This window comes from Olea europaea, chromosome 8, assembly GCF_002742605.1.
Source record: "Olea europaea var. sylvestris chromosome 8, O_europaea_v1, whole genome shotgun sequence".
In the NCBI taxonomy this organism is placed as follows: Eukaryota; Viridiplantae; Streptophyta; class Magnoliopsida; order Lamiales; family Oleaceae; genus Olea; species Olea europaea.
The window spans coordinates 3,515,456-3,533,132 of record NC_036244.1 but is presented as its reverse complement, the minus strand read 5'-3'; the positions used below and the strand labels follow the sequence as shown (position 1 = coordinate 3,533,132).

General features: G+C 33.3%; 1 protein-coding gene across 1 annotated transcript; it reads right to left on the bottom strand.

Annotated features, from left to right (window-relative positions):
- Positions 1-12,462: 12,462 nt before the first annotated feature.
- Positions 12,463-16,534, bottom strand: LOC111398541 (protein IQ-DOMAIN 31-like). Its single transcript, XM_023025497.1, has 4 exons — positions 16,070-16,534; positions 14,061-14,261; positions 13,516-13,596; positions 12,463-13,437 (listed from the first exon to the last, which is right to left on the bottom strand). Exons 1-4 carry the CDS (start codon positions 16,430-16,432, stop codon positions 12,670-12,672), a joined length of 1,413 nt encoding a protein of 470 aa, XP_022881265.1. The 5' UTR covers positions 16,433-16,534; the 3' UTR covers positions 12,463-12,669.
- Positions 16,535-17,677: the final 1,143 nt, after the last annotated feature.

Sequence of the window (17,677 nt, the reverse complement as noted above, 5' to 3'; positions counted from 1 at the left end):
ATAATCGATCTTCTCTGCAAAGGGGTCGTGGTTAACTAACCTTAATATGTCCCTCTCTAGAACCTCAAAATACGCCTGACCCTCATCAAACCTATCCTTACTAGGGATCTCCCACCTCGGGCTAAAAGGATGGTCGGGATCCTGGGGCTTTACAAAGAAAAATCTCTCTTTCCAACCTCGAAGAGAGCTCGGGGTATCAGGCGTTCTAAACCCCCCCCTTGGTTGACAAATACACAAAGTAGTTGAACCCCGGCGAGTACTTCATATCATACACCATCCTCAGAAGGTCGACCCTAGGCTCGATATCGAGGTATCTACATAATATAAAGAAATAGACCAACAGCCTCCAACCATTAGGAGCCAACTGGCCCGGACACATATAGAACGAAGTTAAAAAGTGGATAAAAAAGGGGTGAAGAGGCCACCGTATCCCAGCCTTAAGGGCATCCCTAAAAAACGTCATCTTCCCCTCTCGAGCTCCTAAGATATCTTCGGTACTCACAGGAACCCTAACATCACAAATGGACATCACCCCGAACTCTCTAGTTATCTTAATAATTACATGTTCTTTATAAGTGATCGGGTTCTTTGGATAAGTCAATACCTCTCCTGGAGAGTGCGAGCTAACAGGAAAGGCCAGGGTGACAAGATCTCGACCTTGATCACCCTGAGTCTCGACAGCTATACTAGGGGCAGTAGGGTTCTCACTATCCCCCGAACTCTTAGAAAGCCTACTGCTGTCACTGTTACTCGACCCCTTACTGCTACTACTACTACCACTATTGCTACTGCTCGACATTACTCTACTCAAATAATTAACAACTTAAAGGCTCGATCTCTTACCTTAATGGAGATCGTTCACAACCCACTATCCCCGAACTCGAGCTTCTTTTACAAAGAGTGGAGAGTAAAAAGTGAAAAAGTGAAAATGAATAGTGGGGTATTTATAGGGGTCATGGGCATACCAACAGTCACTTAATCTAAAACCCTTAAAACAGGACACGTGGCAAAGACCCAAGTTCGAGCTCTGACAACCAGCCACATGACAGACACGTGACATAGTATATCTCCAACAGGTAAATGACAAGTGTCGAGGTCGATATCAAGCCACGACATCCTTTTTGCATCTCAATCCAAGATCGTATACCCTGCACGATCTACAACTCAGATGCACGGGGGCCTATGATGATTCCGGATTGGTAACCCCGAACTAGACTTGAATTTTCCCACCATGCTCGACCTCGACCTAATACCCTCGAGTTGATCTCAGTGTGTTACGCCGCTTTGAGGTCGGGGTTATCTCTAATCCGACCCTGCCCACCGACTTAATCTCCAAAAAAATAGACCCCACCTAAGTCTACTCCATCCCTGATTAGAACTCTAACAGTACACTTCTAATCAAACTCCAACACTTAATCCTAAGGGGAAAAGGACTCTTTCAATAATAGAATCCTTCTACAGCTTCCCCACCAACACCTATAAATACTTGGCCAAGGCTCAACATCAAGGTACATTTTCATTATCTTTAGTTTATAGCCTCACATACTAAATTTCCTATCTGACTTAAGTATCGAAGGGGCGACGAGCACACACCTCATTGCCTTTGTTGCAGGTATTCATAGACCGATTGTGTTCATCAAAGTGAAGTTGGACCATCAAGCTCGAGATCTTTCAGGTGATATTTTTTGGTAGCATCAATACCTATTTTTTTTTTTTTTTTAATTTGGAAATCTAAAACAAAGTTCCTAACAATCCAACCCATCACGACCGAGGCAAGCCGAGGGCCACTAGGGCTAGAGGTAGGCCCTAAGAACGACCTAGAGTGGGTCCAAAGCCAATAACTTGACTATATTTTTTTTCGAGGATAAGTCGTCACTTGAATAGTGCTATTTAGAACGAGTTTAGGTAACATTAAATTTTATCTAAATTTGTTCGATGAATTGAAATGCATCTTTACTTCAATAAATAAGTCTAAATGAATCATTAACACTTAAATTGATATTAAGCATCAATGATGTCAGGGAGATGAACGGCCTCGGGCCTCCCTCTCGACGGTTGGATTTCTTAGTAGACGGCAAGTTATGGTTGCATCGTTGCATTCAACTCCTGCACTATTCATGTTTGTTTACCAACAATTCTTGCCTTCCTCCCTCAACCAAAATAAAGTCAAAGAACAATTTGCTTAAAAATTAATTAAGGAAACTGATTGGTGGTTTTCTTAATAATTAATGGACTGTAGCATTGGGCTTTTACCATTTGTGTGTGCATGTTGTTGGGTTGTGTGCCAATATAATATATATTTTATTATGATAAAATAATAATTTATAATAAATAAATTTTATTTTATTTATTTATTACATTTATATATTGTTGAACATGCGAATTAAAGTGCCTATGATCACTTGTGAAAATATAACTTAGGTACTAGTGTTAAGAAGTACAGTAACACAACTTATATTTTAATCATAAGTAAAATTTTTACAACTATTGTATAAAGGTTGACACCTTGTATCGGAAGGTTGTAGTGTTATCGATTCACTATTCAGATTAGTGATTTTCTTTATAACAGAAATAGGTAAATGTGACATTAGTATACTTGGAGTGTATTGAATGGACTAATGTTGCGTTTAATTCTATATTATGATCGTACAGAGAATTAAATTCTACTTGACTACTGTTTATTTCATCTAAATCCCTTGATAGAATTATGTATATATTTTCGTGATTTTAATGACTCTTTGATTCATTAATGGGTGAGATAAGTTTGATTGGTCAAATATCTATATGAGTTGGGAATTTGAAAACGAGCTAAGTAGAGAATATGAATTGGTGTCGAAAATTATCACCCTAAAAAATGAATAGAGTGACTATTTAAATATTTTCTGTTAAACGGTTAAAATCTGAATTCAGTATTTAGCAACGGCTAAGCTTCTACATCTGTGATTAGTGCATAGGATTGTTAAAGAAAATAATATTTAAGTTAGTAAGAATAATTAGAATGACAAAACGGTTATTTATGCTCATGCGTGATTATCAAATCTCGGAAGAGGATAAAATACATATACGGCAAGTCTGAGGAAAGTATTATGAAATCACTGGCTTCTGTGATCTTATATATTCCAAGAGTTCAATTTTTTGTCTTTAATGAAAAAAAGCAAAGACTAATAATTAGATGGTGTGATCTAGGATCGATTAGACATGATCTAATTATTGGAGTTTGGATACTATATGTTTGATCAGGTTTCTGTAGTAGCTCTATAAAGTATTGAAACTTAATTAACGTAATTATAATAGTTTTTGACTTAGTTGTAATTACAATAAAATTTTGTACTTAGTTGTAATTACTATGAAAGTTGTAAATTTAATTATAATTGTAATTGAAATTCTAACATTACATTATAATTAAATTTAAATTAATTGGATTTGAACTTTAATTAAAAGTTCTACTTGAATTTTAATTAAAACTCCTATTTGGATTTTAATAAAGGCTTCTATTTGAAATTGGAGAGAGAAAAAGAAAAGGAAAATATTTATTTTTTTTTACTTTTTCGATTATCTAGTCCAAGAATTAGTTTTTTGATTTAATTAAAAGAAGGTGTTCACCCACAGGTATAGTCTTGACTTTGGTGAATACCATAAAAGATTAAAAAGTTTAAAGCATCAAGATATTGAAATTAAAAGTTGAAAGTTCGTGGTCAACATCGAATTTAGGTGAAAGTTCTAATATTTTATTTTTGATATAATATACACGTGAACATCTAGACAGTCTTATTTAATGATTTTTAATTTTTGGATATTTCCACTTCCGCATTCCAACAACTGTATCAGAGCATTCTAGATTGTTTGCGTGCTTGTTATTTCTGAATCTTGATTGAATGTTCTAGTTAAGCAATGTCTAAAAATAATTTATTGAATATTGATTGAATGATTAGATTATTTTAAACCGCGAACCAATTATTTTTGAGAAGTTCTTGATTGCAATTCGTTATTTTGAATTTGTAACAAGATATGTGGATTACGACTCCATTATCTTGATTTAATTTTCATTTCAATTAGATTCAAAATTATGAGTCCATGGGACGTAGGAACGTAGGAATTATGTAAATCTTGTACTTTTGTATCTTGTAAATTGATTGAAGGTTGATGATGAAATAATGACAAAGAAGAATTCAAGAATTATAGCAAAAAAATAATTATAATAAGAATCCCAACAGATTAAAAAAAGAAAAAGTTAATTTTATCTGTCGAGAAATAGCTTGTAATGTTTGTTGCACAGCATGCTGAATTTTGGTGCAACAAGTTGCTGTGTCTTGGAGCAGCAATTTCTTTGGTTTTGGTCCGAATTTTTTTTTGTACAGACTACTAGACAAGTCGGGTTTGAAATTAGTTAAGTTTTTTCAGGCATGTTGATGGAATCCTATTTTTGTTTGGGTTGCTAAGGTTGGATACTTGAAAATTTGGGCTAAAAATTTAGAATTAAATATTGGGTTTGAATCTAATTAGTTTTTAATTTAATTCGTGAGTTGATTTTTGGACAACAAATAATTGTTAATTTATCGCTTTATGAGTTCTTTAAATTATTGTTTGAAATATTATCGTTGCAAATATCATGACATATCGATTTATTTATACTATTGCTCGTGATACTATGAATATGATGTGTATCATTGAACATTGATTTTTCTTTGATTAATTTAATTTAGACTAATTTTTTTGGATAGAAAAATCGTAATAATTAAACTCTATATTAATTTGATTAATATGAACAATTGATAATTATTTAAAATTTCATTCATTAATTTAATTTAGATTTTTTGTTGAAGATAAATTTTGTAATAATTATACTGTATATTAATTTGATTAATATGAGTAGTTGGTAATTGTTTATAAATAAAATCAATTACTTTAAAAATAATGAGTAGGAGCGGATGTTTATTTAAATAAAAATTAATGGTCTCCTTTGGTCAATACATGAGCAAAGCAACATGCTTGCCTTGTGTCAATAAAGACTCCCCATCGAAGAGTCGCGTAGTTCAAGTTGTTTGATTGAATATTTTCACAATAAGAATATAATTGTGATCATCCTGTAGACGGCAAAATTATTTTCAAATATCTCGAGTTATAGACAAAGGTTACAAAGGTTATACACTCAAATCGAGATAATCTACGTCTCCTATAGATGCTTTCGTTTATGATCTTAGTGACTAAATAAAACAAAACTAGATTTATATAAACATTTGTTGTCAAATATAATTTGTATAGTGGGAGGGTCCCAACTTGATCATTGAACACAATGACCTTTTCTATAAAGGGGCGTGTCGATCATAGTGATCAATTAATAGTTGCATTATTGTAATTACATGAATTTACATGTGCAATCATGCTCATTTGCTAAATTGTCATTTGCTGCTCAATTTTAATATGAAATGTATGATTATTTTTATGTGAAATATCACTTGGCTAATTTTTTTGATATCAAAAAAATAATTATCTAATCGAGAAAAATTATATGGATTGGAAATGTTATTCGACATTTATGCTCAATGTAAAAAAACTTGGAGCTCGTTTGATACAGTTAAAAAATCAATTAAAATTAATTTTTTGACCGTTATTTCACTACTACAGTCATCATTTTTGAATTCTTCTTTCACAGGTAGAATCCACTTTATCTCTAACGTCAAAAAATCAATTATCAAAATTCGTACCAAACAAGCTCTAAATTTTGTACTTAAAGGATGTCCTGATGGACCTATTAAGATCATGTGTCATGTGACAAATCCAAAAGGTTGGATATATTGAGCAGGAGACTGTAGATAAGAGGCTAACAGTTTCATTTTGATTTCGATATCAAATATATTAATATATTACAACAAAAGGTTTGAAAGTCAGAGTATATCCCATAACATATTAACCCTTCAGGGCATGTTTGGTCATCAAAGTAGAAAGGCTCTTTTGAAGCCATTTGTACATTATAGAACATCCGTATGAAATCTAGAGTGCCTGTGAAGTTTCATAGTTTGACTATGATTGCATACTTCAAACATGGCTGAGAGTCTGGGTGGAATTATCTATCAAAGAGACTCGGTTTGACATGATATTGAATTCATTCCCTGATAATTTTTCATAATTTACTATGGACTATTACTTGCTCAAGATGAAGATATCATTAACTGAATAAATGATAGACTTGTATTATGGAAAGTGGTCTTAAAGGTACAACGTCAATATTCGTACATCATTTGGTGGCTTGTCTAGTTTTAAGCAAAAAAAATAGAACGGGAAAGAAAAGGGAAAAAGCTATCAAAAAGCACGAGAGCGACAAAAGGCTAAAAAGAGATGGAAAGTCTTGAGGCAAATGTTCCAACTGCAGTCGAGAAGGACACTGGACAAAGATTGTTTAGATGCACTAGGGAGTAAGCAAAGTACGGGTGATATTTTGTTACTGAGTATTGTTTAATGGTTGATACTACAAATTCTTGAGTTGTGAATTTTGGAACCATTAATCTTATCTGCATATTGATGCGGGTGCTTCCGAAAAATAGAAAACTCGGTAAATGCTAGTTTAAAATTATCTACGGCATAAGAGCAATTGTTTTGGTAAGAGTATAGGAGTATTTTGTTTTTATTTTAATAGTGGTAGGCGTTTGATTCTTAAAGGCTATCGTTATGTCTTGCAAATGAAGCAAAAATTTATTTTCAATTTTCGATTAATAGAATTATATTATTCTATAAAATCATCGTCTAATACGTTTAACATTTTAATGAATAAAGTTTTTGTGTTGCGCTGGGCATTTGATTAATTGTCTTTATATTTAAATTATTTCACATATGAAATAAAAAGGTTACTCTTGCAAACCATAAACTGTCGCACCATACTAATAATACATATCTATGGCGTCTTGGATAAATCAACCTTAACAGAATACAAAATCGACTAAAAATGGTCCTCTCATCTTGGTTAAAATTGAACCACTGTTCGTTTGGAAGGGAAAATGACCAAGATATCCTTTTCCAACAAAAATAGATAGTGCTAAAGATGTATTGAAATTAGTTCATTCTGATATATAGATGGACCTATGAATAATACACATGAGAGAGAGAATTATGAGTATTTCTTTACAGATGATTACTCTAGTTTCATATACATTTACCTAATGGCTTGAAAATTAAATACTTTTGAGAAATCAAAAGAGTATAAGACTAAGGTCGAGAAATATTTGGGGAAGAGTAAAAGACCCTTCAACCTAACCGAAATGGCGAATACCTCTTGGGAGAATTCAAGGATAACTTAATAGAAAGTAGTATTATTTTTTAATTAAATACGTCTGGTATCAGTAGAATGACGTTTTAAAAAGACGAAACACGATATTGTTAGATATGATTAGGTCAATGAAAAGTTTCACAACTCTACCTATCTCATTTTAGGATATACACTGGAAATAAGTGAATATATTCTTAACTTAGTTCCTTCTAAGTTTGTTCTCAAGACCCTCCTGAAATTTTGGTATGGATTCAAGTCTAGCATGCGTCACATCCAAAGTCGGATGATTATCAATTCACCGTCGAGGTATTAGTTGAGTGGAGAGTCCAATTTGATGATCTCCATAGTACAAGTTGATGATCCGACTTCATATAAGGAGGTTATCAATGATGTGGATGTAGCGATCTATTTATGTAGCAAAGCAAGCATCGAGATCTTGGAATAGATATTCGATAAAGTGATTAAGACATATGTTTTAATTAGGACTTTGATAAACCCTGAGTCTATAAGAATACATGAGACAAATAATATGGGTGCGGTATAGTCTACGAAAGCGTGATTGCCCAATAGTTTTATATGAAAGACTTAGTAAAGCTAGTTATATTCTAGATTTCAGATCTTGAAAGATCGAAAGAACAAAATGATAGCTTTGTCACAAGTCTCATATGTTGACATGATACTTGTCAGATTTACTGTGCAAGATTCTATCCTCAGGCATGGAATCTAGATGTCTAAGGATTAGACCCCTAAGACTCCTAAAGAGGTTGAGTACATGAATAGGAAACCTTATGTGTTGATAGTAGGTAGTACCATAGATGATATGGTGTGTGATAGACTTGACATTTGTCATATTGTTGGTTTGGTGAGTCAAGATTTATTTAAACTTGGGATCAAAATATTGAATGGCAATAAAGCATATCCTTTAGTACCTTTGAAGAACAAGGAATAATATGATCATCAACCAGATCTTGTTCTGAAGGGCTAAAAGGATTCAGACTTTCAAAGTGATGAAGACTATCGTAAGTCTACATTAGATCGTTATTTACACTTTGATGATGGGGACATTATTTGAAGACGTATCAAATAATCATGCATTGCTAATTCCATTATTGACGTTAAGAATTTTGGAGCTTATGAAGCTGCTAAATTGGCTATATGACCAGAAAATCCTAATAGACATTGAGGTGGTGCCTTTATCTGCACGAGTCTTTACACTGTATTGTGATAACATTGAGATTGTAGCAAACGTTAAAGAACTAAGAGTCATCAGAGAGGTAAATACATTGAAAGAAAATATCATCTCTAAAGATAGATAATTTATTGATAATATTTGGTTGTTAATAAGATTGCTATTGGGATGAACTTGTAAACTCGTTTACTAAAAGCCTGTTGGCTAATGTTTTCGAGGGATATCTGTAAGTCATGAGGTCGCAAGACATGACACATATACTCTAAGACAAGTGGGAGATTTGTTGGGTTGTGTGCCCATATGGTATATTTTGCTATGATAGAATAATAATTTATAATAAATAAATTGTGATTTTATTAATTTATTGCATTTATTTATTATTGAACGTGCGAATTAAATTGCTTATGATCACTTGTAATAATATAAGTTGGGTGCTTGCGTTAAGAAGTATGGTGTGACACAAGTTATATTTTGATCATAAATAATATGTTAACAACCAATGTATAAGGGTTGGCACCTTATATCGAAAGATAATAGTGTTGACCGATTCACTATTCAGATTGTGATTTGTCCTTGTCATAGAAATAGTATCTGTCGAGTTTAATTCTATAGCATAATTGTATGGAGATTTAAATTTCACTTGACCACTACGTATTTTATCTAAATCTCTAGATAGGATTATGCACATCTTTTCGTAATTTTAATGATTATTTAATTCATCAATATATGATATCATTTTTATCTGTCAAATATCTCGATGAATTGGAAACTAGAGAATGAACGAAGTAGAGAATATGAATTCATGTCAGGAACCGTCACCCTGAAAAATGGATAGAGTAACTAATTAAGTATTTCTTATTGAACAGTTAAAATATGAGCTCAATGTTTATCGACGGCTAAACTTCGACATTTGTAATTAGCTTACAGGATCGTTGAAGAAAATGATACTTATTTTAATAAGAATAATTAGATTAGTAAAACGTTTATTTATGCTCGTACCTAATTATCAAATCTCGAACGAGAATAAATACATATACGATAGGTCGGAGGAAGGCATTACAGCTTCATTGGCTTCTGTGATCTAATATATTCTAATAGTTCAATTATTTGTCTTTAGTGAAAAAACAAAGACTAATAATTAGATTGAGCGATATAGGGTCGACTAGACATGATCTAGTTATTGGAATTTGAATAATATATATCCGATCAGGTCCATATAGTAGTTCTAAATATTGAAATTTAACTACGGTAATTATAATAGTTTAGAGCTTAATTGTAATTATAATAAAATTTTGTATTAAGTTGTAATTACTATGAAAGTTGTAAACTTAATTATAATTGTAATTGAAATTAGACTACACATATAATTAAATGTAAACTAATTAAATTTGGGCTTTAATTAAAATTCCAGTAGGAATTTTAATTAAAACTCCTGTTTTAATTTTAATTAAGACTTCTATTTGAAACTGGAATTATTATTGTACATGATTGGAATATCTTTATCTCTATAAATAGAAATTAGATGGACACAAACAGTGATCATAAATCATAATACATAATTCCAATTTGGAGGTAGAAAAGGAGCTTCTTTTTCTATTGTTTAGAATGTGCTCACCTACCGGTGTAGAGTTGATTTTGGAGAATACCATAAAAAATTTGGAGGTTTGAAGCATTGATTTCTTAGGATTAAAAGCTGAAAGTTTGTGATTTATATCAATATTAATGTTTCTCAGTCATTTTAATTCATACTAAGCATAGTGAAGTAAAATAAAATGTCAATAACTCTGTACCAAATATTTATTCTCGTGAGAGCCTTGTTTTCAATTATAGTCATTTTTCCATGGTTCTATGTCCCAATTGTTGCCTCTATTTAAGGGCTTTGGTCCATTTATTCAAAAATAAATAAATAAAAAATATTGGTACAAAATGGGGGCCATTAATTGACAAAAATCACTTGTGGGATCTGAACAATCTTGATATTTATTTAATTTACTGCTTTTCGATTATTGAACACTTTGGCCTACGCACCAACCACTCTATTAATGTTATAATCAATAAAATGAAGCCGAAACGGAGTAATTCATCAATCCATGTGTCATCATCATTTGATAAAAGTATAGATGTCAAGATTTCTTGTCAGCGATTCATTATGAGATGGTAACCTTTCGCATTAAGAGAATTATTATTAGCGACAATATGACCTAGCAAGTGAATTTTCCAAGCATGTTCTCTATTACGTGACTGATATGTGGGGTAGTGGTGTTAGAATAACAAGAAGTTGCGGTACAAGAGCGTCCGTGGCCTTACGCTTATGTGTTATAATTTCGACATTTTATTTTTGTGGAATAGCGTCCATAGAGAATGATTGGGCGGTTGCTGTGACGGGGAATTTTTGAAGTCAATCGATTTTGGGATGATCAATTCAGATTTATATTGTCTGCCAAAAGATTGTTACGTTAACTTAAATGTGTGATGTGTCTTCGCCGAACATGCTTCCCATTTGGTTCGAATTTTGAAAAGTCAAAATGAGCTATGACATTCGAAAATTAATTTGGATCTATTTGCTTAATTTTATGAAAGTACTTTTAGTTATAAGAGATTTTTGAGAAAATTGGTCTAAACTGACTTCCCCTAAAAACACTTTCGAAATAAGAAACTCTTTCAATAATCAATCGAGCTGGGCGTACAGACCCAACTCTTACGGACTCTTTACAGGGGTCTCACATGGGTGAGGTCTCTTTTTTTTTTTTTTTTGCCATTTTCTATTGCATCGGGCCTCGCGTGGGGCAAACCTATGTGAAGGGTCTGTAATTTCCCTGTGAATATTTCCCCTGTACACAGGGATTTATTCTTCAATAATTGGTTTGGAAACAAAAATTAGGGTATCTATTTCCAATAAATCTTTTACAAGAAATAAAAGTAAAAATAAGAGTCGTACCAAATAGACCCTAAATGGCCTATGAATCCTAGCATGATCAATTACCGACAAATGTCACCTCAATGAATCTTGCGTCTACCGTTCCATATAATCTTGAGTTGGCTGATGAAATAATTGTAGCTCTTTCATTGTCACAAATTCAAATTCAGAACTATTGCAACAAATGACCTGACCAACCCAAACGGCGAACATGTTCGGGTCATAAACTCTAGGAAAGTGATTTAAATAGGAGCCAATATTTGCACATGTCCTCGTCCCCATGGTTGCAATTAAACGACACCATACAATAATAGGACCATATAAATGCGTTAAGGGTCCGAACCAGACCCACATGCCCTTATTCATTATCCGGAGAAAGTAGGATTGAACATGATCCAATTTGATTCCGTTCGATTCTAAAGACTAAATTTTGTAAATGAAATCGTAGTTTAATTATGGAACCATTCGAGTTCGATTATAATCTTATTTGATTCGATTCCATTTCGTTCTTGAATTTCATAAAATAATTATAATTTTTTATATTTACATCAATGCAGCATTAATTTAACTAATGATATATTCAATTTTAACTCTTACAAAATAACGTAATTCAATCTTATATCTTTTATAGTCTTTATGTTAAGTTCTTTGTAGATTTAATTATTAAAATTACAAGAAGATAAAATTAACGAGTTTACAATAATGAAGAGAAGCACAGTCGGGTTTCCAATTCGATTTCTTCAAAACTGTAAAAACACCACTACATTAAAATAATAGATTTGGATAAAACTTAAATCATTTTTTAATTAAAAGATAAACTTGAGGTGAAAATTAGGAAAAAAAAAAATCATATATTGAATTTGAACTAAATTAATTAATTAAATTTATTTTTAAAAAAAATAAAATAATTTGACCTATTTAAGATAATTAAATTTAGGAAATTAGAAAGATATGATTCTTCTTCAGTCCTTCGATTTTTTTATCTAAAACCAAAACTCAAATCGAACCTGTTAATTGTTGATTCAAATACTCGTTCAAATCAGTTCAATAGTGTCCAGGCCCATTTGATTCAGTTCGAAAGTTTCGTAAAATCACTTCACGAAAATATTAAATATTGATTAAGTTCAAAAAATACAGGCGCGAGTAGAAACATTTCTTTGCGATACATTTCCAAATTCATGTGTGCATAATTCTTAACATTCCGGCAAACTTTATAATCTACAACTAGATTAAGTTTGTTAGCATGATCAGTTGATAACAAAAGGCATTAGGAAAAGCAAAAGACTTGAGTCCAGTTAAATTCTAGCATCTGTACCAGTGACCACCGCTGAACCCAACAGCGTCTCCACTAATTGGCATCCCGAGTCTGTCTAAGTGACCTGATCCTGGATAAGCTTTGTTGGTAAAGTTGGAATGTAATGCTGAACCCTTCTGCGTGTTAGGTCTCGACTCACCATATCCATGAACAGAGTACCTCTTGGTTGAGCTTGATCTCTCGTGTTGTGGCCTTTGTTTTGGGGCACTGAAAGATCTCGCCTTAGCTTTAGCTGATTCAGTGTAAGACATGTAGTTTGGGTGGTCGGAGTATCCACTCAAATAACTTCTTGAACCGTCACTCTTAGTAGGGGTAAACGGTCCTCTCTTGGAGCTACCTCCCATGGATGACGCCGAGTAGAATTGTGGGCTGTTGTCAGCAGTGAGGAAAGCGTTTTCATCGACGTCTTGTGCATACTTTAAAGGACTCAAAGATTGAACTTCTTCGGAAGATGGGCTTAAAACTGTTTGACGGGATATCGAGTCCTTTGATACAGAAAAGCTGCAACAGTTTTGGTCCAAGCCTGTGCTAAGATGGGAAGAGTGAGGGTGGGTTCTATTTTTGGACATTACGTGTGGTTTCCCAGTGTCAACTTCAAGAATCTTATCACTTCTTTCATCGTCTGTGGGAACAGTTCGGGTAGAAGATCCATGTTCCCACGATCTTTCAAGCGTTCTGTTGCCCATCCAAGTGCTACCCATGAGTGCTTTGTCTGAATCAATTTTGACCTTGGGATTAGATTTTGAACCATTTTTCTGCAAGGCCAGACGATTAGGCATATGATACATATAAATCAACGACAATCCCGATCAAGAGATAGGTTATGAACAAACCTTGAGCACCAATAATTGTTCATGCTTCATACTCCTTGTCCGAGTTATTACATGCTCAAGTTTCTCAGGAGTTGCAGGTCCCTACAAGTTCAAAATAGATTTGATCGCCAGCCCAAACCAACCAATTAAAGCCTATAGCATCTCTTTAATGAGTCAAAAATTCTGAAGTATGCATATCTAGATCAGACCAGAAGATGTAACGCCAGATCTAAAAACCAGTTAACATTCAAACAATTTGTGGGAAGAAGTTTATATGAACTCCTAATCAGATCATTTGGTAAAAATAGAGTCAATGCGCGGTGTGCAATCAAAATTACATATACATGGAAATAATGCATGGCAAATATCTCATACTTTTCTGCACAAAATCTTGCAGGTTGCAGCTTTTGTCACATAAAAATAGGCATGTGATTTACATTTGAATGGTGTAAATATATACTTTTCCAAGCCTAAAACTAAGCGTGGTTAAAGTCTTCAACTTCTTGTCATACATTGCAATTACTTCAAATTCAACAAGTTGGATGGAAGAAGAGAATTTTGCTTACTCGATAATTGAAGTGAGAGGCCTTAAAGCTTAAATGTGGATATTCAGAAACCAGAGCCCGCCCCGCCCTTGCTCTCGCTTGAGCTCGTAACAACGCCTGCATACGTCGTAGAATATCTGCCGTCTGCTTCCTCACGAGGTGACCTCTAACCAGCGCTTGAAGCTTGACTAGAGCTTTTAGTGCTCTCAAAGCCCTCCTCGACTACAAATTCCACAGAAAATAACTTCAGAGCATGAGAACACGTAAAAAAAACGTAAATTATCCAAACATGTTCGAAAAAAAAATAAAAAAAAATCTTCTATGTTTAGTCAAACACAATCTAAATCAAGATAAATGTGTCTTTAGCGAACTTTGAGGTTGTTCGACTCTTAATCTAGGACGTATTTGATGTTAAACTAGATTAAAAGAGGCATAAGTACAAAATGGGCCCATGGGCACACACAATAATGAAAATTTTCAAAAATGATAGGCGCCCAAAAGAAAGACTTGATTTTTGTCTTTTGAAGTATTCTACCATAAAAGTCTGACACTCAATAAAACAAGGACAACTTACGTACCGTCCCGTAAAGTGAAGAAAAGTAACCAAGAACCTCTTAAGTTAAAATTTATAACTAAATACGCAAAACGACTTTTTATCATTTTCAGCGTTTTTAGTTATAAATGTCGAAAACGCTCAAAGCGCGAAAAACAGGCCATTTTTGGAGAAAACTAAAAATCGTTTTGAAAATAAAAATGAAAAATGAAAACACAAACCAACCGCTACCTTACTTTTTTTTTTGTAGAAGTAATCAAGCAAAATAAGCCTCCATTTCTTTGGAAATGAAGCGGGGTGAATAGTGTTTTTCAATTTACGTGTAATATTATTTATGTAAAATTGTGTGATTGAAAACAAGGGAGAAAAATAGAATGTAATGCAAAAGAGGGCTAAGTCACTTAAAAGTAAATTTGACTTGCTTTTAAGCGTAGTCAAACCTGCTTAAAGACACCCAACTAAACCATTTTCCACCTACCGGGAGCAGGTAATTACCCAATAAGGTCTTCCAACATTGACTTGCTAGTGGCATGTAGTTATCTAAAATCATAAATTAAACCTATCTAATATATAATGCTAATAGTTACGAATTAGTAGCTTATGCAATTAACCAATTTGGTCGTGTACAGTAATTTCAAGTTTCCAACTCCACAAGCCACGAATCTATTGGGGAGAAAGATCTCGATAACCATTAAACTTTCAATGCTCTATACAGAAATTACATTTTTTTCGAATGGACACTTTAGGTCAGCTTCTTCATAAAGCTCTTTACAAAGAAAGAGCCTCCAGAAAATTATCCAAACAGATACAAAAGCAGCTTCTTAGTAGATCTTGCCAAACGGACCCTTAGTACTCGACAGAAATGAAAAAGAAAGCTTACTCTTTAACAAATGTGAACAGCTCAAAGTTGTATCATCATCAACCTTACCATGCACATTGAAAATAATTAAAAAATGATTAAAAAAATTGGATCCACGTACCCATGAACTCCCTGTCTGCCAATATGGACGAAGTCCAACAAAATATTAAATTCTAATAAAAAAGTACTTATTTTGGAAGAATTATTACGCAGATAATTGAATACTCCACCCCAACCAAAAAATCTTCATTTTCTGCCTAGCCTGACCCCTTTAATATAATAATGGACCACACTGTATATGTATATACACGTATCGATATGTGTACAAACATGGATGGGCGACGTACTACCCTGTACAAAAGGCCGACAGCATAAAACGATACAAAAGAACAACTCAGGTGGAAGTGAAAGGACGAAAACAAGCACGACTGAAATTAATACACTTCCGAAAACTTCTGTAACTAACAAAGAAAATGATGAGTCGGCGGGTTTGACTCGGCGCCATTTGACTCAGCACCCTCTAACTCGGTCAACTCGCAGTAGTTTGGTATTGTATGTTATCCAAAAATTGGTTATAACAATAAAGTACAATCTACTATGCATCGACAGGAAACTAACCAGATAAGCACGGAAATGGGACTGAATCTTAACGGCAGCCCGCTTTTCACGATTCCCATAACTTGCGCCACCGCTAATAGTAGTACTTCTCCCGTTACTTGTGAGCTTGACAACTGCAGCAGCTGCCTGAGCCGCCGCAACCGCAGCCTCAGCCACGGCAGCGGTGGCTGCAGCTACCGCGATCGCGTGTTTACTGGCTTCACTATCATTTTCGCTCGTTAAAACTGCCCCATCTGAGGATTTTTCCTTGTGGGATTTGACGAAACTCCACTTCTTCTTCAAGGGTTTCTGATCCGGGTCTGGGATAGAATCTGGTTTCTTGAAGCGCAGAAGACCGCGGAACCATCTGGATGCTTTGCCCATCTGGTTTTTTGATTGATTACTGATGAATATTGATACAGAAATTGAGCATTTTCACAGAGAGAGAGAGTGTAAAGATGTGAACTCTGGGGAGAGTATTTATAAATAAAATAATGAATGCTAAGGAAACAAAATTGGTGGGGACTTAGGATAAAAAGTCAAATAAAATGCTACTTCTAACTTGGGATCAGTGGCATTTATACAAGGAATATGGATGGGTGTGATACACCCAAAATTTCCATGAAAAATTTATTCTAATTCCATATTTTTGTTTATTTGATGGCTCTAATTTTTTATGCCAAATGGTAAGAATTGGAATTTTTGATTACTGTAGCACTTTTTTATTTTTTTCGAATTTTTTTGACAGTGAAAACAAATTTTAAGAATTACTGTAAAAAAAAATTCCCTTTAACTGATAATTTCTGTATAAAATAAAACCAAACGAACACCAAAAGATAGATAATTTTCTTAAATTTTTTTGCTGACAATGGAAACAAATTTCATTCCCAATACCAATAAATTATATCTCTTTAATCGACAATTTTTATATAAAATAAAATCAAACGAACATCAAAAAATACATTTATTTCAACATTTTTCACGTAGAAATTTATACAAATCAAACACAATAATTTACAATTCTCAGGAAAATAATTTCTAGACAATTCAATTCCTTGAAATTCGTTGTCTTTCTACCCAAATTCTATTTTTGCAATCAAACGAACCCTACGAGTTAATGACATGTACATGGTAAGATTATGGACCGTTTGGCATAACTTATGCTTCTTGTAGAAAAACTTCATGATAAATTACTTTAAGTCAATTTTCTCTAAAAGTTATTTTAGTCAGATAATATATGTTAAAAAATATTTAAAAATAGCTTCTTGGTGGCACTTTAAATTTTATTTCACTTATTTTATTTTGAGAGAATGAAATATTTATACTTATTACATTATATTGTAGCTTTATTTAATGATTTGATTGCAACTCTTGTAAGTTTGTTACTGGTTTAAGAAATATATAATGGCACGTAGATTGGTATTAATTCTTATTCGTGCTCTAGGCGATTTAAGCTGAGTTGATTGTATTTTTTAATTTATATCCACAAAGCACATGATTTTTCATAATACAAACTTCTTGTCCTAATTTTCAAGAAGAATATATATTACATGTCAATGCAAAATTACATTGCGATCACACAATCTTGGAAATAATAGGGAGCAAAATATGTATCTTTGTCCAATAAGT